This window comes from Anser cygnoides, chromosome 22, assembly GCF_040182565.1.
Source record: "Anser cygnoides isolate HZ-2024a breed goose chromosome 22, Taihu_goose_T2T_genome, whole genome shotgun sequence".
NCBI lineage: Eukaryota > Metazoa > Chordata > Aves > Anseriformes > Anatidae > Anser > Anser cygnoides.
The window spans coordinates 7,007,630-7,032,829 of record NC_089894.1 but is presented as its reverse complement, the minus strand read 5'-3'; the positions used below and the strand labels follow the sequence as shown (position 1 = coordinate 7,032,829).

Here is a 25,200-nt window from a genome sequence, read left to right as displayed (position 1 = left end):
ACAGTGCCTCTGCAGAGCACAGCCCCTGCCCCCAGACCCCAGCCCTTTACAGCCGAACCGCACAGGCTGGGGCAGCAGCAGCCCCCTTGGTGCATCGCCCGCTCCTTTGGGGAGGTGGGAGCCCAAGAGGCATGGAAGGAGCCAGAAATGAAGCCCCATCAACCAAGAAGGCTCGTGCAGGAAGCCAGCAGATGGCAACAGCACCTTGCTTTGTGTTCACAGAACTGTCAGAGGTGGGAGTGGGGAAGCTCTTGCCCAACAGGTTCTGCTTTGGGGGAATCCAGCAGCACAGGTACCTGCTTTGGGGGCATCCAGCAGCACAGGATTACAAACCACGCTGAAAGCAATGGGATCTCAGACATCCCCCGAGGGTCCTGAGCTCCTCCAGCAGACGAGCAGCCAGGCTCCAGCACAGGGGATGGAAACAAGCAGCACCCGAGGCAGCAGGTGAGAGTCCCGTTTGTGGTTTTCAGAGCCCGCACACCGCAGGCAGCCTCAGCCCCGGCCACGCATTAGGAACCTGGTCACTGCACTGCTCCAGACCTTTCCCCGTTGCGCAGATGACGGGCTGCAGTCTCCCACCCAAGAAGCTTTTAAGGAAATCCAGCAGGAGCAGAGCGTGCCAAGACCTCGGAGACGGGATGAAGCCCACAGTTGTGGCTGCTTGCACAGAACATTTGCAGCTACCCGGCAGAGCTCTCCCAGCCCCAAGGCTGCAAGCCGAGGGCAGGTCCTGCCCAGGGACGTCAGGCAATTGACTGTAGCTGTGCTTCCTCAGAGCTTCTGCTGCACGAACACACCCCACTGACAGCAGCAGCAGGCTCAAGCACAGGCACAGCAGAGTCTTTGTACTCCCGCAAGCACTTGGCCCAGCCAGCCAAGCAGAGCTGCAAGGGGAAGGTCTGTTTGTCCAAGCTGTTCATCTCCCCTGGCTCTAAGGATCAAGCTCACACAGCAGCAACAGGACAGAACATCTTCCAATGCCACCCTCCTCTGTAGAGGGAGACATTTGCCCACTAACATTGAGCACACTCACCCTAAGCTTGGCCCTTGTCCAGGTATGATGTAAGCTCTGAATTCCTCTGCCTACTGCTCCCCTCAACCTCTTCCCACCTTGCGCTGTAGTCACCCTCACAGCATTAGGTGAGGAACAGCTCTCACTGTTTACCTGAGGACTGTTTACCTGAAGCTTCCTTGTACGCTGCTGCCCAGAGTACCACAAGCACACTGAACCACCTCCAACCTCCTCAGTAGCAGCAGCAAAGACCTCTCTGCAACTCCATGCAGGCATTCCTGCCTCGAGAGCTGGAAATTTGGACTGGAAGAGAAAGAAGTTTGGACTTGACAAAAGCGGCACACACCTCCCCATGCAGGGGAGGAAGGCCACACGTCCCTTACAGAGCTGTGCCTGGCTGCGGAGCTGCGTGTCAGGCACCCCACGAGAAGCCTAGCCCACCTCAGCCTCCAGCACAGGAGATGTTCTGGTCCACTCCCCTTCTGGCTTGGTCAAGAAACATGAACATTGTTGACCGTGGTAGGTTTATAAAAATTTTCTTTTAATCACACGAAACTGAAGTTTGTGATGAAGACTAGGTTGACAGTTCCTCTTAAATACCAGTATGCATAAGACATTGCATTAGGCACTAGGCAGCAGCCAACATCAGATAGAGTCTGGCAACAGAAGCCATTTTAATACCTCCCTTCATACTGTGTGGAATTACAGGCTTTCGCAATACAGAGTTCCCACTGACAGGTTAGCTGAGGTTTCCCCCACCCCACCTCTGTACATCAGTAAACCATGTGTATTCACACTAGAGTAGGGTTAACGTTAGTGGCATCACAACCATCAAAAAAAAGGACAAATTTTCTATACAAGATTCTTGCAAAAGTTGCAATAGGATTAGTGCATTACGACAGAACCAGAGATAGAAAAGAGTTGGCATGCTAGAGTCCAACACAAATAAAGACAACAGGCAGCTAGTTGTATGTACTATATTGACAAGATACTGATTGGTTACATGAAGAAACATACAATACAAAATACAGAAGAAACCAGTTTTGCTTCCCTCTGCCCCACCCCAAAATACTCATAATTGATTTGGTCAATAAGTGGCCAAAGAGCCAGAGTTTGTCACTCTAATGCTACAGTTTAGTGGTTGTTCTAGGCATATCGTACTGGTGTTAGCCTTAGCTTTTACACGTGGGTAATTTTAACCAAGGTTTGTCTAGTCTCAATATCCCTTTGTTTCCAATAGTGAACTACAGTACTGTGGGACCTGGGTGCTGCTGGCCCTCACCCGTGGGAAGGGATGAGCTGGCTGGGCAGACACCAGGTCGTGCATCCACCACCACCAGGAAGAGGGAAGAGAAGTTCATATATTAAAAAAGTGACTTAAGACTTAGAATTTAATTAGTATTTGTACAGAAAGGTGCAGGTGGAAGAACTCCCCTCCAGCCTATGATCAGAAAGGGATGGAGAAATCACAGCAGCCACCAGCAGCAGCCGCTCTACGGTAAGTGCGATTGTTAGCATGGATTCCAGTCACGTCCTTCAAGGGCTCCGGCGGGTGGGATCGGCTGCTCAATTGCTGCAGCACTGGCTCCTGCTGGGCTGACTGCTCTCCTGAAGGTCCACCACCCGATTCCTGCCCGGACCACCCGGAGCGTTCTGGGGTTCATTTTTTGGCAGTTTCTTGGCTAGAAAGAAGCAAGACATTAATAAGCTCCTCTATAAAGCGAGATCTCCTCCCCCGCTGTAGACCACCAGCTGGGCTCAGCCTGCTTTGGACAAGCCTCTGCCTCTTAGGAAGTCTGGGACTGGACACTGCTGGCAGCACAAGCACATTAAACAAACCCACTTTTAGTTTTAGCGGTCAGTTCTGCTCCACCCTTATTCACTACAGACGAATGCAGAGAGAAACAGGGCAAAGGCTCCAAGCACTCAGGACTGCCCGAGTGACCGTACATGAAAGCCTAGCAAACTGGTCACGTCCTCCAGTAAGAGCATCCAGAACCCGGCTGACCCAGGAGCTCCCGTGGTTGCCGGGGGGCTGCTGGTGCTCAGAGCTACCCCAGGCATCTTTTCCACGCAAACCGTTACCTATTGCCATGAAGATTTCGTTCACATTCATCGCTGTCTTCGCCGACGTCTCCATGAACAGCAAGCTGTTGTCATCTGCATATGTTTGTGCATCCTAGAAACAATCACATCAGAGTGATAAAGGCAGCCTGCCAGGAGGAGGCCCGAGCAGGCCTCACACAATTCACTTGTTGGCAAACTGAACGCTGAAGGCAGCCTCTGCCCCAGGCCACGCATTCCCACCCCAGCCCCGAGCCCTGCCTGGCCAGGACAGCTGGGAGACACGCACCACCGACCAGTCAGCACGGCTGGTGTCCCCCCAGCAGAGCCAGGGCACAGCAGCGCAGGCTGTTTGTGGACACAGCACGTCTCGAGCACCAAAGCACCTTGTACTTTGGTTGGCTGGGAGCGCAACGCACACCATAATGCACTGCAAGCAGTCCTGTGCAGAGGTCTGTGAGATAAGAGCTCCTGTCAGGAAGTCTGCCTCAGACAATCTGAGCTAAGAGCTCAAGTGATGACTAGAAAACAAGCTTCAGGTGTCTTTTAGGTGAGGAACACCATTTCTTCCAGTGCTATCTTCAGCAATGTGTAAGCAAGGCAGCAGCAGGGACCGAAGACACAAGCTTGTGTCCTACAGCCCTTCATAATTCATCAATTCATCATAATTGTTACCAACGAGAGCTCCAAGGGCTATGCAAGTGCCTGGAGAAGGCAAGCTAAAATTCCCTTCCGAGGCAATCGTGGGGGTTCTCAGTGGCATGAATTTCAAATTTCATCACATCCCTCAAAGCACTTTGGACACAGACACCAAACCCCCAGTTGATGAAAAAGGTGCTTTCCTGACCGCTCAGGTAGCAACCGAACCAGATTCCCACTTACCTGGAAGTCCACGGCTCTCTTGGTAGCAAGGTCTGCCTTATTTCCTGCTAGTGCAATTACGATATTGGGGCTAGCCTGCCTCTGCAACTCTTTCACCCAGTTCTTGGCTCGTACAAATGTGTCCTGGAAGCAAACAGGAGGCAGTCAGGAAGGGCAGCCTCTTATTAATGCAGAATGGAGATATGTTTAGAACAAGTCTTTCCTGTAAGAAGCATTCTGCCTCTACAGCACTTTGTAGCAGGATCCTTTATCAGCTCAGACAGCCTTGGTCAGAACCCAGGAAGAGGCTGTTAGTTTTCAAGACACTCAGTACCTGCAGGCTAGCATTGCCAGGGACCCTAAACCCAACACCCCCAGGGGGCCAAGAAGCATCAGGTACAGACGTAGACGCCTCATCCCAATAAACAGGCAGGGCCCCGGTGCAGTACTCACTGTGTTAGTGATGTCGTAGACGACAATGGCTGCCTGGGCACCCCGGTAGTACATGGGCGCCAGGCTGTGATACCGTTCTTGCCCTGCCGTATCCCAGATTTCAAACTTCACCGTCGTGTCATCCAGACAGACCGTCTGCGTTAGGAAGGCAGCTGAAAGAGAAGGGCTGCGTTTGCCTCGCCTCCAGCCGGAGAGCCCCTGCGGCTCCGAGCAGTTCTGCTTTTGCACGGGAGCTGGCAGAAGCCCCAGGCAGGCCGGCGCCGCGCCTCTCGCCGTGGAAGTTGCAGCTCCGCTGAATTATCGAGCTACTTGCACGCGGGAACCCCAGAGCCGCCGAGCGGCGAGCTGCCAACAGGAAGGTGGCTCCGAGAGCCCAGCAAGCAGCAGCCAGCTGAACAGCAGCGCTGCTCCTCCTTCCCCAGCAGCCAGCACTCAGGTCACACAGTGCTGCTCCAAAATCCCCAGGAGTAGCTTCGGAGAGCAGCCCCCGCCAAAGCCCTGAAGTCAGCCCAGTTCCAGGGCGCTCCCCAGTTTAGAAACTGGTCATTTTCTTGTTCCAGTGAGCATAATGCCACGCTGTCATTCCAGTTGTTTTCATTCCAGTTGTAACACAACCAGGCTCGGATACGGATTGAAGTACAACAGCAGACTGCCCACACAGCCCTCTGCAGCAGAGCTTTAAGCCCTGCCTGCCCATAAGCTTTACTTGTAGCTGTAGTTACCCCCACATGGGTTACTACAGGGTTACTACAGACTGAGCCTTCTCATTGCACACCTCCCCACCTCACTGCCCAGGGAGCTGGGTGCTGCCTGACCTTTCATTGGTGGCACCACGCTAATGATTTTAAGCTGAAGAACTGCTAGACCTGAAAGAGCTGGGGAATTAGTTTACAGCATCAGGCTACAAACCACCCTGAAAACCCAGCTCCTCATCTGAAAACGCAATTAAGGGCTATAAACCAAGCTGAAGGCCTCTGTTCTAATTAGGAGTAGGAATTCAAGTGCTGGGAGTAAAGACACCTCAGAGGCAGAGCACTCGTGGTTGCCATAGCGCTATTCTCTAATGCGCTGATCTTCACACTACCGAACTGCAGACCAAGAGTTAAAGTTACTAGCTCCTCGACTATTTATAACAGGAAAAAAAAAGCAGACTGAAGTAGCCGTTAATACTTCTGACACCCCTGGGCTGCATGAGTGGGGCCAGCAGCTCGTAACCGCGGCCATTCGGAGCGGGCACTCACCTCCAATCGTGCTCTCCTGGTACTCGTGGAACTGCCCCTTCACGAAGCGCAGAACGAGGCTGGATTTCCCCACTGCCGACTCTCCTAAGAGAACAAGTTTGAACTGGCAGATTTTGTTCCCGGCGGCTGGTCCATTCGGTCGAGCAGCTCCACCTCGACCTGCCATTGCGGTCTAAGTGCAGGAGTGCCAAGAGTTAAGGATGCTGCAGGTCGCGCGCTGGATCCACCCGGAGGCAGGTTGCAACTGGAAGAGGAGCTCAGGGTTAGTGCCACGCTCGGGGAGCAGCCCTGCCAGCTCCAGAGGGTGGTTTTGACCTGCAACCACCATCAGCACGGGCAGCTGCTGGCTCCTTCCCCCCGTGGAAGGTTATCGGCTGCAGGCACCGCAGCACATCGGGTAGTTTCTGTCCGCCAGCAGCTCCTGCAGCAGGATCTGAAGTTGTCTGAGCCCCCTCGGAGCAGGGATACGGTAACACAGCCCTTCCTCCCCGCTGCGATGTGCCACACACCTTGCTAGGGCGAGGCAAGCAGCGACCAGCCAGGATGCCAGCCGGCTTATTAGAGCTTTATCTATTAGAACAATTACTCAGTTCATGGAGGGAACTGCAGCTGACCTTTAACTCCTTCCTCCTCTCCCAGGCTCACAAGATAGCAGCTCCAGACCATCAACGCAGAGGACTTCAGAAGCTCCACGGAAGCCGTAAGGGGAAGCAGTGCTGGCTGTCAGCCCTCCAGCTCACAGGTTTCTATATTCAGTGTTAGCTCAAAGGCCCTGACTGTTACTTAAAGGCCCGTAGCTATTAAACGCTGCCTCCGAGAGCGGTCCTAAGGCAGCCTCGAGGTGGTGCACAAGATGCCTGCCACAGAGGGGCTGTGACAGCAGCCGTGCTCTGGGCACAGGCTGCACTCACAGGCAGAAAGCAGCTACTCCCATCGCTACTGCAGGCGGGTCCTTATCACCAAACGAAGTCTAGACAGCTTTATCAGAGTGCAGGGGCAACACCTACACGCGATGCAACAGCACCAAGGCTCCGGCGCTGCGCAGGAGCACGGCGGCAGTGCAAGCAGCAGCCAGGCTGGCGTGCAGCCGGTTCACCTCCGTGCCCCCCTCCCCCGGGCATTTCACTGCTCTCAGCTGTTATCTGCTCGCAGCTGAGGACGGGAATACTCCGGGAGCGCACGGCGACATGGATTCAGGCAGGTTTCCTGTACCCATCACTACTCCCACTTCCTGTCATTGACAAAATGCTGCAACTGATTGCATCTGCTCCGTATCACCGCCTTCCTTCAGCTCCCAGAGCCCAAGCTTCTTGTCAAAGACAACTGCAAAAAAAAAAAAAAGCCCCTGAAAGACAATTACTCCTCTCGTCAAGTCCTGAGCACATCCCCAAGGAAACGCTTTCTATGCCTAGAGCGAATTTAGCCAGCAAATACCGGACTCCTGTGAACAGGAAGCTTAGAGCAAGTTAAACTGGGGCTGAACTGGAAGCGTCCCCTGCAAACCAGGCTGACCGAAGAGCAGACACTGAGTTTCAAGTGCCTGCTCTCAGAGCAAACCCCGTGGGGTTGGGACTGCCAAGAGGCCGCTTGAACTGTGTCTCGAGTTTCAGCTCGGTCCCACAGCCTGACAGGCAGCCTCGAGCCAGCAAATTCAGCCGGAGAGCTCAACCCGGGGGGGGCAGCCCAGCTCCGCAGCCTCCAAACTGCTGCAGAACACCACGGCTTATGGAGACGTTCAACACGAAGCTGCTTTGATCAGGCAGGCAAGCCAGAAGCCCGCTGCTGCACCAGCCCCATCCACCGGAGAGAGGAGATGGGAAAGAAGCCTCGAGGAGCAGCCCTGAGTGCGGCGAGACGTTTGAGAGGCTGAGCCACGAGGCCATTGATTGGGGCGGCCCGTCCAGCCCTGTGGTTGAGGCAGCGAAGACGCTTATCACCAAGCATCAGGAAGTCCAGTCGTACTTTCGGGTGCAACAACTGCAGAACGCTCCAACGTTTAAGCCCTGCAGATACTTTTTAGAGCACCGCCGAGTCAGGTTTCACTCGCCAGCTATGAAACATGAAAGAACGAACGCGTTCCCTCGCAAGGCACGAGACGGATTTAAAGCGACGAGCTAGCACCCTGCTTCCAGCAACGCGGTGCCAACGGCTTAACGTGCCCAGGGGAGGACAGGGCTGATCTGCATCGCCCGGTGCTCGCTGCGTGAGGAGGAGCTGTCAGACCTACCCGCAGCTTAAGAAGAGTCAAACCATCCGGAGGCACGGCTTATTCCGAGTCCGCTCGCCTGAGATGCTGCGACAGGCCATTAGCACATTTGCTTTTGTAAACGCTTTCTTTTTATTATCCCATTTGTCTGAGGAGTGCTGTTATGCCCTTATATAAAAGGATTACCATAATGAAAAGGGTCATTAAGCGCAGAGCGGTTCATTAGGAACAGAAAGGAGCAGGGCTCCTGATAAACCAGGCACGCCAAGAGCACCTCTGGCAGGCGGCAGCTGGTGGTACCAGCGCGCCCAGTGGCACCAGTGCGCCCAGCGGGGCTGGGACCCGCCGCAGAACAGCGCCAAGCGGGTCAGAGCTGGGTCCCTGCAAGGAACCCAACCCCTTGTCCACCGAAGGACGAACGTGTTTGGACAGGATGGGAAAGCCTGATAGGAAGCAAAAATGAGCTGCGTGTTGCGTTTTGCTGGATGGCGAGGAAGCAGCGGGGGCCAGGAGCTGCTCGGGGAGCACCCAGGGCCGGGGGGGGGCACACCAGAAGCCCTCCACCTGCACCCATCCGAGGAAGTTTCCGCCTTCCGCAGCTCCTCCTCAGCCTCACGGCCACGAAGGAACGGCTTTCGCTTGTTTAACCTTGCGCTCGTTTCCCAGGGCGGCCTGTCAGCAGGCGTGTGAGCTCCGTCACCCTTCCAGCCCGGCCCACGGCACGCTGAGAGCCACGTGAGCCATGCGTCGGCCGAGCTCTGACCTCCCGAAACACGATCGGGGTGATTCCCGGAGCGAAACAAGGAAACGAGTCTCGGCGTGACCTACATCCCACGGGCCTCACTCCGTTTCGCCGTCTGGTTGCGCGACGTGAACTCCAACGGAGTTGAGCAACCACGTCTGCGCCCGGCCCACCGCGGAGAGCTGCTGACCGGAGCAAACAGCCGGGCAGTTGGAACCTGGGAGCACCTCGTCACCACCTAAAGATGGTTTCAAGCCTGCCTGTACAATTACACAGCTTCACGCCCCCCTGAAAAGCTGCCAGATCATCCGGACGCACTTCAGGTGACCCTAACTGCACCGAGGGTCTCAGGCTAAGGACATACCTGAGCAGGCTGAGCCTCTCGGCACCTCTGCCGATGCCCACGGGCAGCGGAAGGGATTGAAGCGAGAGCTTACCGGAGCTGCAGGCAGCAAGAACTCTCCATTGCAGGCTGTTGGGCTCCTTTTGCTAACGCCAACATCTCCAAGGATTTCTCTGTTCCTGTCAGAAGCGCGACTCGACTGCTGAACGCAGCAATACCAGGCGGCTCGACTAAGAAAAGCCTGGGTGCGGGCTGGCTCAGCCCACACCCATCGGTGACTGTTCGGGAAGCAGGGAGGCTTCGTTCGATGCGGGGCCATCGGCTGCCCCTTCCAGCCGTCCCGCAGAGCGGGCAGCCTGTGCTCTTCCTGCTCCGAGAACGGCGGCACCCAGACCACGGCCCGAGCAGACCAAAACCACCGCAGCAACGCTCCGCCAGCGAGCTGCAGCTTCAGCTGCCAGCCCACGAAGCCAGGACAATAAGGGTCTGATGCTCACGGAGCCAAGACTCACAGGTCTCCCCTTCAGCCTTTCTTTTAGCTTTTCTCGCGGCTGATGAAGCTGAGCAGCTTTAATATCACGAGATCCCTCACGAGAAGGAACATGCTTCGGTTCGGCTGCCCCGCCGGGCTCCGCATCAATACAGAAGCGCCGAGCTTCCTACTGCAGGCTCCTGGAGCAGTCTGTGCGCTCCAAAGACAGGTTTCCACACCTGGTGCTCTCCAGCAACCAAGGACTCCAGGTCTGCAGTTCCTCCTCCTGCTGTTTCTGCTCCTCAACGCCTCTCCCGTTTGTCAGGATTTGCTGTAAGGGCTTGAGTATTGAATTCAAGCCTTGCCAAGTCAATAAGGCCGCGGATATTGAATTCAGAATCTGACCGCCCTGAATGAGAACGCTCACGCCAGCACCGCTGCGCTCCCAGCCCACTCAAGGGCAGGAGCACACCCCAGAGCTGTTGGGATGCCCAAGATCAGCACGAGACTTAACTTCACCCAGCCAGCCCCGTACGAGAACCCCAGTCTCTACAGGACAACTGTAATCACACCCCTCGCTAACCCCTGCGTGAGCATCACTTCACGAGGCTCCCCATCACTGGCAATCCACGAGTTTGAGGTGCCAGGAGGCACAGAACCTGATTTTTGCCACGTTCACCCAGCAGCGAAGGCTGCGCAGAAAGCCGGCGGTATTTGGAGGCTGTTCTGAAGAACCTCGCTACCCGAGGACTGCTTCTGCTCCGCAAGAAACGCTTCACTGGGGATTTGTTGGCTTAGGCTCAAAAGACTCGAGACAAAAACCCCAGTGAAATATTTATCTTGTTAAATAGCTGACAGCATTACATGAATTCCTTGGCAGAGGGAGCCCGGAAGGTGCCGAGAGCTTTTTTGCTTCACCTGCCGCTGAAGGAGCAGGCAGCTCCACCAGCAGGAGCCTCCTGCCCCCGTCCACCACAGCCGGGCCACTTCGAGGACCCAGATCCATGGGCCAGGAGCAGCAGGGTGTGTGTGGGGGGGGGACCTACCAGGCCGCCAGGAGGACTCCGCCGCCCTGATTAGCTGAACACGCACCCTTTTCAACACATTAATGCCGACCTAATTACACTAATAAATAAGAGCGGTCTTCAAAAGCCTTGCTGCGTGAGGGCGGCACCGCAGAGAAGCAGCGGGAGATCCGAAACCAGAGCCAGCCCTCCCGAAAGAGCCAGGAAACGGCAAGTACAGCCCTCAGCCCGTCAGCCCCGTTAAAGCCAGCCCCGTTTTAACATTTCAGCTTTCAACAGCCAGCACGCACTTCCCTCCACGCACAAGGAACGGCCTCTTGCCCAGCGGGGCCGTAATCTAGAGCCTCGGTAACAGCTCCGAATTGGGGAACCAGCCGCGGCAGCTGGCAGGAGCTGCGCTGCAGCCCGAAAAATGCAGATTCGGACCCAAAGCAGCCTGGACAGCGACTGCAGGTCCATTCCCAGGGCTGTTCTGCTACCAGAAGTTAAAGCCACGACTTCTCCGCAGTCTCTTCCCTGAGCACCGCAAAGACTTAGGCACGTTCGTTTTTAGTTTGGATGTGATTCGGGTTTATATAGGAGAAGTTCAGACATTTCTGTCGCTATCCGCAGTCCCGAAGAGGCCCAGCGAGCCTGTGACCCCGGCCCCTTTCCACGCACGCATCCGTTTCCTGACGCCCGCGGAGCCGCAGCTCCCCAGGCGGCCCCAGCAGCCCGCCGGTTTTCCCAGCGGCTTTTCAGAAACGATTTCAGCACCCGGGATTTCGAAGCCGCCAGCCCGCAGCTCCCACCCCACCCGGCGCAGACACCGAGCTCGCACCACGGCACCACGATGCCAGCCGCAGCCCAGCCGCCTCCGAAGCCCTGTTAAAGCCTTTCCAGCACGAAACCAAAGGCAGCTCTGGGCCCAGCTCTCTGGCCTTTTGTTCCTGTTTTAATTAATGAGGCTTTTCCCAGGTGAGCTCCTCTTCACCCAAGCGACTCGGCCTCTATCCCCAACGGCAACCGGTCCTCGTCTCAGCTCTGGGAGCTGAGCAACGCCTCCAGGATCTCCCCGGATTTTTGGGGGGCTTCGGACAGCGGAGCCACGCGTGCTCCTGTCAGTCCCTGCGCAGAACGCACCAAATATCCCGCAGGGGCAAAGCGCGAGCGGACTTCAGCTGCGATTCTCGCCTTCAAGCCGCCTCAAACACATTTAACATCCCCGACCAGGCACCGAAGCTGCTCCAGACAAATCTTAACTCTTAATCCTTCCATCCCCAAGCCCGCAGCACCGCCAGGCAGTTCATTCCTGCAGCACAAGAGCCCAGGAGTGCTCAGGTCCACACCTGCGGTCCCTCGAGCCTCCTCGTAGCCGGTTTAACCCCTTCAGAAGGGCGCCCTAGGCTGAAGTAATTCTTCCCCAGGAGTTCCTGAGGACACCTAACAAGGTGAGGAGACATTGTGCCCGCCGGTGCTTCCCTCCAGCCGCAGGTTTCGGTGCTCCCTGGTGAATTAGCACCAGCAGGGAGAGTTGTCACCACGCTGGCCACACACGGGCACCGCAGGGAAGTTCCCTGCCTAATCCGGCGGGGGTTTGAGTTCTGCGGAACAGCTTCAGAGCCGCAGCCGGGGCCCTGGGAGATCACCGGAGAACCCGGCAGCTAGGGCAGGCTGAGGGGTTGTGCTCCCGCCCCTCCTTTGGGGCTGGGAAAGAGGCGGGGGTGAGGTTTGAGCTCGTGGGGTGACCGGGGGCACCTCACACCCGCGTGAGTAAACTCACCAGGGCAGCACGAGGGGAGAGCCCGGAGCACAAACCTGCGGTCCCGCTTCGGTCCAGCTCTTCTCAGGCCAGCTGCGGGGACGAGGCACTCGAAAGATGCTCAGAAGTGAGCAGAGCGAGAGGGGGCAGCCTCCTGCCGAGCGTCAGGAAGGCAGAAATTGCAGCAAAACTCTTCCGAGAGCTGCGTGCATCACTCTCATCTCACAGAAGCTTCTCCCTAGCTGTGCGGGGCGAAGCCTCCACATCCCAGGTACCAACACACCCCACGCCCCGCGTCACCTCCCTCCCGGAGCTCCTGCCTGCTTCCATTTGTTCCCGGCACCACAAAAACTCAGTCCTGCTTCACAGGAGCTGATGCGCTGCAATTAAAGATACTCACAAGCACGGCCTAGATCAACTCAAAGTAGAGCCACGCGTTTCTAACCCTCCAGGAAAGGCTCTCGTACCTCCCGCGCTCGGCGCGGCCTCGAAAGGCTTGGCTCGAATTTGACCACGAGTGCAGCAAAAACAAGCCTCCAGACAGCACCTGCTCTGCAAACGAGACAACAAGCTCGTTAACGCAGGGCAGAAAACTGCCATCCTCGCTGCGACAGGGCCGGTGACCTTCACACTATCTCTTCCAGTCCACGCAGAGACCTCCTGCCTCCCGCAGTTCCTTATTTGGAACGCCACCAAAGGAAAGCAAACACGAAAACCGGCGTTTTCTTATCTGTTTGCGTAGGGCTGCTCTGGCAGCTCGTTCCCGTGCTTCGGGGGGAGGCAAGCCTCCATTTTGGGGTCAGACGGAGCGGTTTTCGTCCCCACGCTGTCGCTCCCAGCGAGGCCCGCTCTTCCCGGCTAGCAGGCTGGAACGTTTCCCGCGGCGTTACTCCGCCGGCTTCACAGGACTTGCACAAGAGGGCTTCAAACTTCGTATCCCAAGGGAAGAAGAGAGCTGACGCCGCCGTCCCTGCCTTCTGCCCTCTTTTAGGCACGCTGACCCAAATGCTCGAGGCTACACCCACCCCGCCAGAAGCGTTCCCGTTCCGTTTCCTGCTGGCATCCTGCCCCCGGCCCTTCCAGGGGGATGCCACCAGCTCCGGGGCAGGAGCCAGAGCAGCTCGAGGGCTGCCCCCTCTTTTAGGGGCGCCAGAAGTGGACGTGAAGCAGACCGTTACGCCTCCCACCACCACTCCTCACCCCAAGGCTTGGCCCCGGGGTGAGAACACCGCTCAGTTCTGCTCCGGGCGCTGCCCAGTCCATCACTGGTTTCGCCATCACGGCACCGACCCAAAGCCAGTTCGAGCAGACAACGTTTGGTTTCGCTGCGCTCCCGGCCACGCGAGGAGCTGGCCGTCCCCCTCTGCTGCTCTCCAACTTCAACCCCTCTCCGCAAAGTCCCCTTTTACCTTGCTCCCTCACCTCACAGGGCGTCAGAGCCCACCCAACCAGCCCAGGTCCCTTACCCTAAAAAGGATCAGTCAGAATTAGCCCGTGGCACCTTAGAGAGAAAGGCTGCCTCCAGGAAGATGGTGCGGAAGCGCTGTCTGGGCAGCCTGCGAGACCCAAGGCAAGTCTGCGGGATTTCAGCCCCGAGCAGCAGTCCCTGAGCTGAGCACAGCCTCTCCCGGCCTTCCAGGCCCGCCACCCCGAGCTCCTCACCCTCCTCCACCGCAGCTTTCCCCCTTACCGGCCAGCAGAACCAAAAAAAACGGACCAGAAACCCTTTTAGAGTCAAGGCAGGGGCGAGCGTCAAGGGGATATTCCCAGAGAGCTCACTCAGCACTGCAACGCCGCGCCCACATGAACCAGAAACCCCTCTTTTGGTCTCACCAAGCTGCACCTTTAGGTCCTGCCTTTAGATCAGGCTCAGTTGTCATCACAGAATACAAAGCAGAACTCATATCACGCCGTAAGCGGGGCGGCTCAAGGGATTGGAGACCCAGCACACGTAAAACTAAGAATAGGAGACGGGAGCTTTTCCCCCGTAAGACTTCCAACAGCACCCCCGGTGCCCTCTTCCCTCTAATTCCCCTCACACGTTCAGAAGCCATCAAGGGCAGGGCTGCAGCAGCAGCACGAAGCGACGAGTTAAAGGGCAGTGGGGAGCAGGGCAGCACCGGGTTTGCGTCCGGGCAGAGCGGGGAGGAGCTGACGTCAAGGGGGGGCAGCACTCGGGGCTGCCAGGGCTCCCCCCCGGCATTGCCGGGGGCAACGCTCGAGGGGCACCCCCGGGGACTTCACGAGCCTGCCGCTCCCCCCCCCTGCACCCACACGGTAGGCCTAGTAGGATCTCGGAGAATCCTGAAGGAACCATCTGGGGTTGGAAAAGCCCTCCGAGGCCCTCAGGTCCGACCACCCGCCATCTACCAACGTCACCGCTAAGCCACGTCCCTAAGCACTGGGTCCAACCTTTTAGCCCGCAGCAGGGGAGGCCTCGGGGTGCAGGGGGGGGAGCAGCCTGGCCACGGTCCCACACCTGGGGGGGGGCCGGGATCCCCCTCCAGGGACCCTACAAATGGCCCTACACCTGAGCACAGCTGGGATCCCTCCCAGGGACCCCACACACAGCCCCACACCTCAATCCCTTCCCAGAGACCCCACCCAGCTTCCTGACGAGCGCTGCCCCCACACCGCACCGAGCCCCGCGGAGCCCCCCACCCCCAGGGGGTGCAGGCTCAGCCCTCACGGGGCCCTGCTCAGCACCGCCCCCCCCCCACCCCGCAGGGGCCGCCCCTTCCCCAGACCCCTTCCAAGCCCCGAAGGCCCACCGCCACCGCCACGCCACAGACACCAGCACGGGGCAGCTCGCCGCCGCCCCAGTCACGGCGAAAACACCAATTAATGACAGCCGGCACCGGGGGCACCGGGGGCACCGGGGGCTGACCCCCGACCCCCTCCCCCCCCCCCCCCGGAGCCGGGTGGAACCACCTGGGGCCGAGCCCGAGCCCGACCCCCAGTCCCCCCCCCTCAGGCCTCCCTCAGCCCCGCGGCACCCCCCGAGCCCCGGCGCCTCCCCCCCCGCCGCCGGGCCCCCCGGGAACCGGGCCCGTTTGAGGCAGCCGCGGCCCGGAGAGGAGTTGGGGAACGGCCCGGGGCTGTCGGGGCCAGGCAGGAGCCCCTCCCGGAGCCCCCCCAGGCCCACCCCGGCCCCGCCGCCACTCACCGCCCGCAGCGCCGCTCCCCGCCGCGGCTGCGTCTCGCAGGCCCCGGCCCTCACTTCCGCCTTTACCCGTTCCGCTTCCGGATCCGCCCACCCCTTCCGCTCCCGGCCCGCAGAGTATTGGTAGAGGCGGCTGTCAATCATCCCCCTCCCTCCTCTCTAGGTCACCGCCCACCTCCCCGCCTAGCGGGGCGCGCCCCTGTCACGGGACTGCGGGCGGCGTGACGTCACGGCGCGTCCCTCGCGGGGGGTGATGGGAGTTGTAGTCCTCTTGGGGGGGGGGTCCCGGTAAAGGAGGGGCTCCCGGGGAGACGGGAGCGGGGGAGGGGGGGGAGCTGGGCAGAGCCTGGCTCAGGGGAGACCCCGGTGCAGGGGGGGAGCCTGTTGCATGGGGGGGGCGGCTGGGGACCCCATGGAGGGGGACCCCGGTTTGGGGGGGGATCCCGGTGCACGGGGGAGCCTGCTGCATGAGGGGGGGGGCACCTGGGGACCCCGGTGCATGGGGGGCCCCGGTTCGTGGGGGACCCCGGTACAGGGGGGGGGACAGGCTGGGGACCCCGGTTTGGGGGGGGGATCCCGGTGCAGGGGGGAGCCTGCTGCATGGGGGGGGGGGGGCACCTGGGGACCCCGGTTTTTGGGGACCCCGATTTGTGGGGGACCCCGCTGCACGGGGGACCCCCGAGCATGGGGGCTGTGGCTCCCTCACGTCCCCGCTGCCCCCCCCAGGGCTGTGCCCCCCTCCCCACCTTGGGGGGCTGCGGTCCCCTCCCGCAGCGAAGTGCCCCGGAGCTGTAAAAATAGAGCTTTTATTTCCCGTTTGTGCTTTTTTTTTGGGGGGGGGGGCGGTGGAGGGGGGGGGGCACGGGTAGGAGAGGTCATGCCCGGGGTGGGGGGGTGAGGGTGGGGGGAGCACCCTTGGGGGGGAAAAAAATAAGGGACAGAAACCACGGAGGGGTGACACCGCACGGCTGCCATCCCGGGGGGGGGTCCCCAGCCCGGAGATCCCCCCCCCGAGAGCTGGGACCCCCCCTTGAGCACCGAACCCCCCCCGGCAGAGCCCCCGGGGGTTCCCCGGGCAGCAGCCGGTGCCCGGCACCGGGCACGGGAGGGATGCGCGGCCCCGGGGCGGGCTTGGGGGGGGTGGGGGGCCGACGGGGGGGGGGAGGCGGATTTTTTTTAAAAAAAAAGCCCTCTTGGGCAAAAAAAGTATCAAAAGCGGTATCAAAATCCCTGTGTTTGAGGGGGGGTCCCCGGCGGGGTAAGGCTGGGGGGGGGGAGCCGCACCGGAGCCGGTGACCGGGGTGGGGGCCGCTCCCGGCCGTCCCCCGACCCGCGGGGACCCCCGGGGGGGGGGGCGGGGGGTGTCAGCGGGAGCTGGCGGAGCTGGAGCGGGGCTGGGGGCGGGCTGGGGCCCCCCCGCCGGCCGAGCAACCGGGGAAGGAACGGGCAGAGCGGGGCGGCACCGGGGGCTGCGAGCCCGTTGCCGGCCGGGCTAAGCGGGGAGCGGGCTGGGGGGCGCCGGGGGGCGGCGGGCACGGTGCCTCGGGGCCCGGCCAGGGGGGGCCGGGGGGGCTGCAGGAGGCGTGAGGGGAGCGGCCCCGGGAGGGGAAGCGTTTGGCCCGGGGGCTGGCGGAGGGGGAGCCCCGGGAGGGGGGGGGCAGCGGGGAGGGGCGGGGGGGCGGCGAGGGGGAGGGGGGAGGCCGGGGGGGGCAGCCGGGGGGGCGGCCCTGGAGCAGCTCCAGCATCCGCTGCAGCTCCCGGCTGAGGTGGGCGAGCTCCCGGGTGAGGCGGCTGATCTGGGAGGGGGCAGAAAAAAATAAAATAATAAAAATTTAAAAAATATAAAAAATTAAATATTAAAATTTAAAAAATAAAAATTTAAAAAATAAAATTTAAAATTTAAAAAATAAACATTTAAAAAATAAAATTTAAAATTTAAAAAATAAAAATTTAAAAAATTAAAATTTAAAATATTAAAATTTAAAAAATAAAGAATAAAATAAAAAATAAAGTAAAATATAAGAAATAAATAAAAAATTTAAATATTAAAATTTTAAAAATAAAAACAAAAATTAAAATATTAAAATTTAAAAAACACTAAAATTTAAAAATAAATTTTAAAATATTGAAAATTAAAAAAATAAAATTATAAAAATAAAAAATAAAAACTAAAAATAGAATATTAATTTTTTAAAAAAGTTAAAAAAAATTAAAAATTTAAAAAATTAAAAAATTAAAAATTAAAAATTAAATCACACTCCCCCCCCCGCAGCCCCGGTCCCTCCGCACCTCGGCGTTGAGCCTCAGGACGCTCCCCTTCACCTCCTCCGCCTCCGCCGCCAGCACCGGGCCTCCCTCCCCGCACCCTGCCGGGAAAACACCGCAGGTCATTGGGGACCCCCCCGGCGGACACCCCCGCACCCCCCAACCCCGCTCCCCGTCCGTACCTGGCGGGGGGGAGCCCCCCGGTGCGCTCCGCAGCGGGGGGGCCGCGGCGAAGGTGAAGGTTTGCGCCTCCCATGGCCCCCCGGCGTCTTCGATCCCGTCCACCACCCTGGGGTGGGGAAGGGCTGAGGATGGGTCCTCGCCCCCCCCCCCTCCCCCCCAGCCTCGCCTCCCCCCGCAGCCCCCGACCCCCGGCCTTACCTGGGGCTGAGCTCGGGGGGCTCGGGGGCGTGCAGGGAGGGGATGAGGAGCCTGGGCGGCTTCTTGCCCCTGCTGCCCCCCGCCTCCGAGGGCTGGGCCTCCCCCCGGTGCCGCACCGAGGGGCTGCCCCGCTCCGAGCCCCGGGGGCTCCCCGCGCCCCCCCGGCGTGCGGGGCCGCTCCTGGGGGGCAGCGAGAGCTGGCGGCGGGCGGCGGGCGAGTGCTGGAAGGCCTCGTCCTGCTCCTCCTCGTCCTCCGGGATGGAGGGAAGGGGCTTCTCCGGGCTGGCACCGCCGTCCGGGCGAGGCTGCGGGTACGGGGGGATGTCAGGGCCGGTGTCAGTGGCCCCCTGCCCCCCCCCAAAATCCCTGCCTGCCCCCCCCGTCCCCGCAGCACTGCGAGAGGCGCGGGGAGCGGGAGAAGCGGCAGGGCCCCTGCGGGAGAGGGAGCGGACGGAGCCGGGCGGTGGGGAGCAGCCACGAGCGGCCCCCCGTGCCCTGAACGTGCCCACCTCGGCGCGAAAGCCCCCCCCCGGCCTTTCGGTGCCACCCGAAATCCCCAGCCCCGAGCAGCGGTCCCTGCAGCAGCCTGCTGGGGGGGGGACACCCGGTGGCACGGGGCCCTCCTCTGCTGCTCCCGGTGCTCTGCGCGTCCCGAGCCAGAGCTGCAAGGACCAGCAAGCGCCGTTTGCATCCACCGGGGTTTATTTGCACCTCTCCCAAGCGCTGGGTTTAGGATTTATTTAGGATTTAGGGAGCGCCCTCCCCGTCTGTAAAGGGCCCGGAGGCGGTGGGTGCCCCCGGGGAGGACGTGCTGCAGAGCCCCCGGCTGCTCGGAGCCGGCAGCAGAGCCGGGGGAGGCCGAGCGGTGCGGAGCTATTTCGGCAGCGGGACGCCCCCCCCCCGGCAGCGTGGCAAAACCCCGCAGCCCCCGGCGCTGCCTCCTGCGTGCTGGGGGGGCGCACGCCCTGGCTGCCTTCCCTGGGGGGTCCCCAAATCCCTTCCACCCCCATTCCCAAGCCCTCCAAGCCTCCTGCGCTGCAAATTCTCTTGCCTGCAAACTCCGTGAGTTGCGCAGAGCTGGGAGAAGCTGGGGCGTACCTGCACTGCTGGGGGGGGGGCAGAGCCGCGGCCCCCTCCCCAGCCCCGGAACCTCAGGACCACGAGCACGGAGCGGATAAAATCCCCTTCCGCGGCCACGCAGAGCCCCAGCCCCGCTCCCGGCGCTGGGGACGCGAGGCCGGGAGGGGGCCTGCGAGGGAGGACACGCACCCACCTCCACCTCGCCGCCCTCCCGCAGGTTGAAGGTCAGGTCCTGGTGGATGTCGGCCGTGAACTTGGCGGCGTACTCGGGGTAGAGCTGCAGCACGTCGCGGAGCCCCCGCAGCCCCACGTACTGCAGGTCGCAGTAGGTCAGCGCCTTCACGTCCGCCTTGCTTTTGATCACCTGCTCCTTGCTGGGCAGGTCGGCGCCGATCAAATCCCCCTTGCCTGCGGGACGGGGTGGGCTGCGGGCTATAGCGCGAGCCCCCGTGCCGGCCGGGCACCACGGGGTGCTGCGGGGTGGGGTGGGGGGGCAGCCCTCACCCAGGATGGCCAGGACCACGTTGTCCTTCAGCACCTCGAGGGAGCCGGAGCAGACGAAGTAGTTGGCCTGCAGCGCGTCGCCCTGGCGCAGCAGGTACTCGCCGGGGGCGCAGAACGAGGTCTTGATGTGCAGCGAGAGGGAGCGCAGGCAGCCCCGGCTGGCCGTCCCGAAGACGGGCAGCTGCAGGATGTCCTTGTTCAGGTGCATGGCCACGTCGGCGCGCAGCTCGTCGGGGAAGTCGTGCAGCAGCTGGGGGGGGGAGGCGGGGGTGGGGGGAGAGGAGCCGGCGTGCTGGTGGTGCCTGGGGCTGATAGCCAGCTCCCAGCCCCGGCACGATGGAGCACCTCACCGCTCAGCAGCCCTGGGTGGTAAACCCAGCCCAGCTCCGGCTGATCTGGGGCTGCCTCTGCTCTATCTGCACGTCCCCGCTCCCCGTGCTGCCAGGAACCTGCCCCAGCCCCGGCACACAGCTCTGATGCCTCCAGCAGCAGAGCACGGACACCGGCACGCGTGCACGCTTGCACACACACACGCACCCCCCCTGCGCTCCCATCCCTGCCACCTCCGTCACCCCCAGCTCCGTGAGCGGGGTGGGGGGGCAGGAGAGAGGCTGCTCCAGCCCTGCCGAACCCTCCTACCTCGTTGGCGTCGATGCCGTTGTTCACCGACCAGGTGGTCTGGAAGTACTCCAGCATCCTCTGCTTGAGCTGCTGGGGCAGGCGGTGGACGCGGATGAAGTCCTTGAGGTCCTTCATGCGGGTGTGGTAGAGCGAGCGGCGCGAGTACATGCGCTGGATGATGGCCGTGACATTACCGAAGACGACGGCGTGCATCAGCGCTGGGGGCCGGGAGGGCAGCGTCAGGCCCGCGTAAGGACCGGGGACCCGGGCAGGGTCTGGGCTCTGCCCCCTCCAGCAACACGGGGCCGAAGCGTGCAGAAAAGGGGCTTCTCCCCTAAACCCATCGCCTTCCCCGCCACGGTGCCCTGCCCGGGTCCCCGCGTCCCCGCCTCACCCCCGATGAGCATGGTGCAGATGGAGAAGATCTTCTCGGCGTCGGTGTTGGCGCAGACGTTGCCGAAGCCCACGCTGGTCAGGCTGCTGAGGGTGAAGTAGAGGGAGGCGATGTAGGCGCTGCGGATGGAGGGGCCCCCCACCGAGTTGTTGATGTAGGGAGCCTCCAGCCTCTTGCCCAGCTCGTGCAGCCAGCCTGCCAAGCACAGCCAGGGGTCAGTGCTGGTGCTCAGCACGCCTCCCGTCCCTGCCCCGATCTTGCTTCCCCCCCGCTGCCCACCCCCTGCCCGCTCCATCCCACCACCGGCGGGGACCCCCGGCGGCCCCGGCGCCGCGCAGCCCCGCTCACCGATGTCCCAGGTGAGCGGGTCGTTGCTCTCCATCTCCTTGCGGCCGATGACGTACCAGATGCAGGCCATCCAGTGGGCCAGCAGCGCGAACATGGACGTGAGCAGCGTCAGCACCATGGCGCTGTACTGCGAGTAGCGGTCCAGCTTCTGCAGTAGCCGCAGCAGCCGCAGCAGCCGCACCGTCTTCAGCAGGTGAACCAGCGAGGTCTGGGGAGCGGGGCACGAGGGTGAACCCGGCGCGAGGGTCAAGGAGGGACCCCCACCTGCCTCCCCCCTTCACCACCCGCCACAGCTACGGGACAGGCTGGGCAAGCGCTCCCTCCCCGAGCAGCCTCCGTCCCCGTCACCCTGCTCAGGGCGCCCCAGCAGAGGGGAGGGAGGCGAGCCGGCAGGAGGAGGACGCGGGGAGCGGTGGATTTGCTGTCAGAGGCTGGGGATGGTGAAGCCGTGCTGGCAGAGAGCTGAGCTGATCCGCTCTGCAAGGGGAAATGGCAGCAAGATGCTGAGCCTCGCCTGCGAGGGTCCTGGACAAAGAGAGCCAGACGCCCTGGCTCAGGCTGGGTCGGATGTGCAGCCGTGCTGAGCTCCCCCAGGGACTCCCACCTTGCCCAAAGCTCCTTCTCCGTCCTTCTGACTCTTCCCAGCACCGCACCAGGCATCGGGAGGAGCCCAGGGCAGTGGGACTGGGCAGGGGAACTGGGCAGGAGCTGAGCCGTAGCAGATGCTGGGCTCGGACCCCGCTGGGACAGGGACAACGGAGAAGCTCCTTGGCCAGCTCAGCTCAGCTGCCTTCAGCCCAGAGGATCCCTCCTGCCAGCTGCAGCCTCAGTCCCCTGCCAGCATTTTTAGGAAACCGCTGCTTGTGCCCTCACACCATGGCCTCCCCTCTCAGGGCACCGCTCCCTGCTCCGCTCCAGCTTGCCCAGCCCAGCTGCACCCTGGCCTTGGCCGAGGTTGTTTTCTTTTTTCGGGAGGCTTCCCCCGATAGCTGCGGTCTCTGCTTTCCCCCCTGCTGCCCGAGCTGGCCCCCAGGGCCCCGGAGCTCACCACGGTGACGTTGAAGACGTAGAGCAGGTCGAAGGGCAGGGCGGCGATCAGGTCCACGAAGAACCAGGTGGCCACGTAGTGGATGCAGATGGAGCGGGGCTCGTACACCACCTGGCCCGACTGGCTCACGTACGTCGTCCGGAAATTCAGGGCGATATCTGCCCCGGGGAGAGCAAAACAGCCCTGAACACCCCGCTACGGATGGGGCAGCCGGGTTGGGGGGGGGGGACGGGGATCAACCCTGGTCCCGTCCGGGCGCATCCTCGTGCCCCCGTGGGTGCTCAGCCCCGGGCTGAGCATCCCTACCCAGGATGAAGAGCATCTCCACCGCGATGTCGCTGACGATGGTGCTGCGGGCGGCCGAGAGGCTGTCCTCCGTGCCGGTGAAGCAGACGTTGTAGGGGACGGTGATGGCCACGTAGAAGGTGGCCAGCAGGATCAGCCAGTCCCACAGGGCCTTGAAGACGCTGTAGTGGAGCAGGATGAAGCGGGCTTTCTGCACCGAGGCCACTTTGTACTCGGGGACGGACGGCTTGGTCTCAAACACGTTCTGGGGGAGCAAAGGGCAGCGGTGGCACGGGGGCAGCCCCGCACTGCAGACCCCGTCCCCCTGGTCCCTGCCGGCCTGGGGCGCCCCCGGCTGTCAGCCCCGATGCCACGGTGATGGGCGCACGCACGCCCAGCGGGGCACGTCGCACGCGGGCTGTGCGGAGGTCACCCACAAAGGCAGGCGCAGGGTACCCGCTTACGGCCCATTAATTAATGTCGTGCTAATGCCATGAGCAGTAATCCACCGGCAGCGCCAGCTGCTGCCCAGAACGGTCTCAGGTGCAGATGTGGTGGGTGCAGAGCCCACCAGCACCCTCTGCATGGGCAGCGATAGCTTTGGTGCCGTCCCAACCCCGTCCTCCGTGGCTCAGCATCTCCTGACCGTGCCCTGGGGACCCCGCGCCGGAGCCCCCCAGCCCCAGGAGGAGGCTGGCACGGGGCCGCTGCCACGGGGACGTCACTGCTCGGGCTGCCAGCTCCTGGTAACGGCGCTCCCCTGGGGCAAGCACGGCCCTGCCGGAGCCTGAGCAGCTGGGTTTCAACACAGCTAACGCACGAGGAGAGGAGAAGGTGGCAAGAGCTGCCAAAAGCTCTGCTCTCCCCATGGCACAGTCAGGTCCTGCTGCAGCCTTTGCACTTCCTGGGGCCGAGGGCATTTCGGTGCCTCGGGGGGAGCGTCCCGGGGGGAGCGGGCTGTGCACGCACCCCCAGCCCCTTACCCGGTTGATTTTCATCTCGCTGCGGTCCCGCCGGGCGAACTGGGTGCTGAGCCGGTGCAGCACCGTGCGGCCCTGCCGCCGCGCCGCCCGCAGGTGCGAGCTCCTGGGCTTTTTGCTCCTCTGCTTCTCTGCAGTGATGAGATGTGCTTGGTCAGCGGCCGTGCTGCTGCTGGGGGACCGGGTCCCCACGTGGGCTCTCAGCCCCGTGGCCGTGGGACTGGTCCCATTGCTCCCATCCCCTGCCCTGGGAGCCACCTGGAGCAACAGAGAGGGGCTGGGGACCCCTCCTTGCATGGGTGGCACCAAGCCGGGACAAAAAAAACCAGGCTGGGGCTGGGAACCCCTTCTCCACGTGCCCCCTGCACGCGCTGCTGATGCTCCCTGCACCCCGTCCCCATCCCACAGCCACGGCTCACCCTCCTTCTTGTCGCCCGCGTGGCTCTTGCCCCGGCTCTCTGTGATATCCTTGAAGGAGAAGAGGAAGAGCACCACCTCCCCCTTCTCGTTCTTGATGGGCATGATGTCCAGCAGGCACCAGAACGCCGCTCCTGCGCGGAGGAGAGGAGACGGGAAGGCAGGAGAGCCCCTCCGCTGCTCGGCACGGGGCCGAGCCCCGGCTGGAGCCGCCCGCAGGTCCCCCAGCGCCACTCACCCCCCTTCTTGTAGAAGCAGACCTCGGTCTGGCACTCCTGCTTGCTGTCCAGCACCTTCTCGATGCGCTGCAGGACGGCCTCGCTGGTGTCGGCCCCGCAGAGGAAGCGGCAGCTGCACTTCTGCTGCATCACCTCGGTGCGGGCGAAGCCGGTCAGGTCGCAGAAGCCATCGGAGCAGTAGACGATGGGGAAGCCACGGCGGAGCTGCGCGTTGGCCAGGATGAAGTTGCTGTCTGCAAGGAGACACGGCGGCCCCTGAGGGCTTGGGGGGGGGGGGGGGGGCACGAATGGCCCCTGCACCCCAAGGTGGGGCACAGAAATCCCACCCCGTCCGTGGGTCCATGTGGGAAGAGGAGCCGGGTCTCCATCCTGCCCGCAGACCCCGCTCTCCTACCGCAGCACGATGGTGGCCACGCACCCGTCCATCTGTACCAGGGGACCCACGGCCGCCAGGGAGGCTTGTCCCACGGCCCCCTGCTCACCCTGAGGGCCAGCAGAGCCGTGGAGAACCGTGCCCCACGCTGTGAAGTGGGGCCGATCCCTCATCTGAGCCGGGAGACCCCAAGGACAAGCTCATCCCCCTGCCCTGCCACCCCCAGGACATGGAGGTCCCCGCTGTGCTGGAAGGGGAAAGACCCCGACACATCTCCTGGCTCCGTGAGCGATGCCGCCTAGCCCCGAGTCAGGGCTAAGCCAGGGCAAGAGCCCCTCGTGTCACAGCACCCTGGAGCTTGCCGTTTCCCTGGAGGCATCACCCAGGAAAGCTTTTCCCAGCCCCGGGCCAGGCGGGGGCTCTGCCAGCGGGGCCGCGGCGGCGCTGGCTGCAGGCTTGGTGCCAGCCGGGCAGATGGTTTTGTGCTTTAGCCCGAGGAAGGGTGTGCACGAGGGTGGCAAGGAAGAGGGGGTGCACGGCCAGCGGGGGCTGCGGCAGCGGGGGGGCAGAACGGGTGCCGGCATCCAGACGTGGTCTCGAGCTTGCGGATCCCCAGCCCAGCACCCCTGCACCCCGCAGCGCAGGCACCCAGAAGGATGCCTCCTGCCCACTTCACAAAGAAGAAGGGGGAAGACCCACAGAGGGTTGTAGGGCCCGTGCACCGACGGCAGAGCCGTGCCAGGACACCCCAGCCCGGGCAGGGACGCAGGAGGGAGCCGCACACGGCCCTGGTGCGATGGGAGGCGCGCCGGGGCCACCGCGGCGCAGCTCAGCCCAGGATTAGCTTGGAGAAGCAAAAATAGCTGGGAGCTGTGACTAAGGCCAGATTTTGGCTCTGGGGAGCCAGGATTACCGTGGCGTCCAGGGTGTGGTATTAGA

The 25,200-nt window shown here is 61.7% G+C and overlaps 2 protein-coding genes across 2 annotated transcripts; both read right to left on the bottom strand.

The window, feature by feature from the left end:
• Positions 1–1,535: 1,535 nt before the first annotated feature.
• Positions 1,536–15,482, bottom strand: RAB5C (RAB5C, member RAS oncogene family). The gene is made up of 6 exons (XM_066981400.1): positions 15,330–15,482; positions 5,635–5,878; positions 4,394–4,545; positions 3,962–4,084; positions 3,101–3,194; positions 1,536–2,697 (listed from the first exon to the last, which is right to left on the bottom strand). Exons 2-6 carry the CDS (start codon positions 5,798–5,800, stop codon positions 2,582–2,584), a joined length of 651 nt encoding a protein of 216 aa, XP_066837501.1. The 5' UTR covers positions 5,801–5,878; positions 15,330–15,482; the 3' UTR covers positions 1,536–2,581.
• A 2,366-nt stretch (positions 15,483–17,848) lies between these two features.
• KCNH4 (potassium voltage-gated channel subfamily H member 4) lies at positions 17,849–24,121 on the bottom strand. Its single transcript, XM_066981402.1, has 12 exons — positions 23,888–24,121; positions 23,652–23,783; positions 23,236–23,363; positions 22,274–22,517; positions 21,968–22,125; positions 20,920–21,127; positions 20,572–20,766; positions 20,196–20,395; positions 19,557–19,806; positions 19,246–19,460; positions 18,364–18,404; positions 17,849–18,284 (listed from the first exon to the last, which is right to left on the bottom strand). Exons 1-12 carry the CDS (start codon positions 24,015–24,017, stop codon positions 17,969–17,971), a joined length of 2,217 nt encoding a protein of 738 aa, XP_066837503.1. The 5' UTR covers positions 24,018–24,121; the 3' UTR covers positions 17,849–17,968.
• Between the last annotated feature and the right edge of the window lie 1,079 nt (positions 24,122–25,200).

Excerpts from the sequence above, each read along its gene's own strand:
- RAB5C (XM_066981400.1), bottom strand. The coding sequence starts at position 5,800 with ATGGCAGGTCGAGGTGGAGCTGCTCGACCGAATGGACCAGCCGCCGGG. Across the intron at positions 4,085-4,393 it reads TCTACGACATCACTAACACA|GACACATTTGTACGAGCCAA; the intron begins GTGAGTACTGCA and ends GTTTGCTTCCAG. Across the intron at positions 3,195-3,961 it reads AGAGAGCCGTGGACTTCCAG|GATGCACAAACATATGCAGA; the intron begins GTAAGTGGGAAT and ends GATTGTTTCTAG.
- KCNH4 (XM_066981402.1), bottom strand. The coding sequence starts at position 24,017 with ATGCAGCAGAAGTGCAGCTGCCGCTTCCTCTGCGGGGCCGACACCAGC. Across the intron at positions 23,784-23,887 it reads CTGCTTCTACAAGAAGGGGG|GAGCGGCGTTCTGGTGCCTG; the intron begins GTGAGTGGCGCT and ends TCCTCCGCGCAG. Across the intron at positions 19,461-19,556 it reads CGTGGTCCTGGCCATCCTGG|GCAAGGGGGATTTGATCGGC; the intron begins GTGAGGGCTGCC and ends CCCGTCCCGCAG.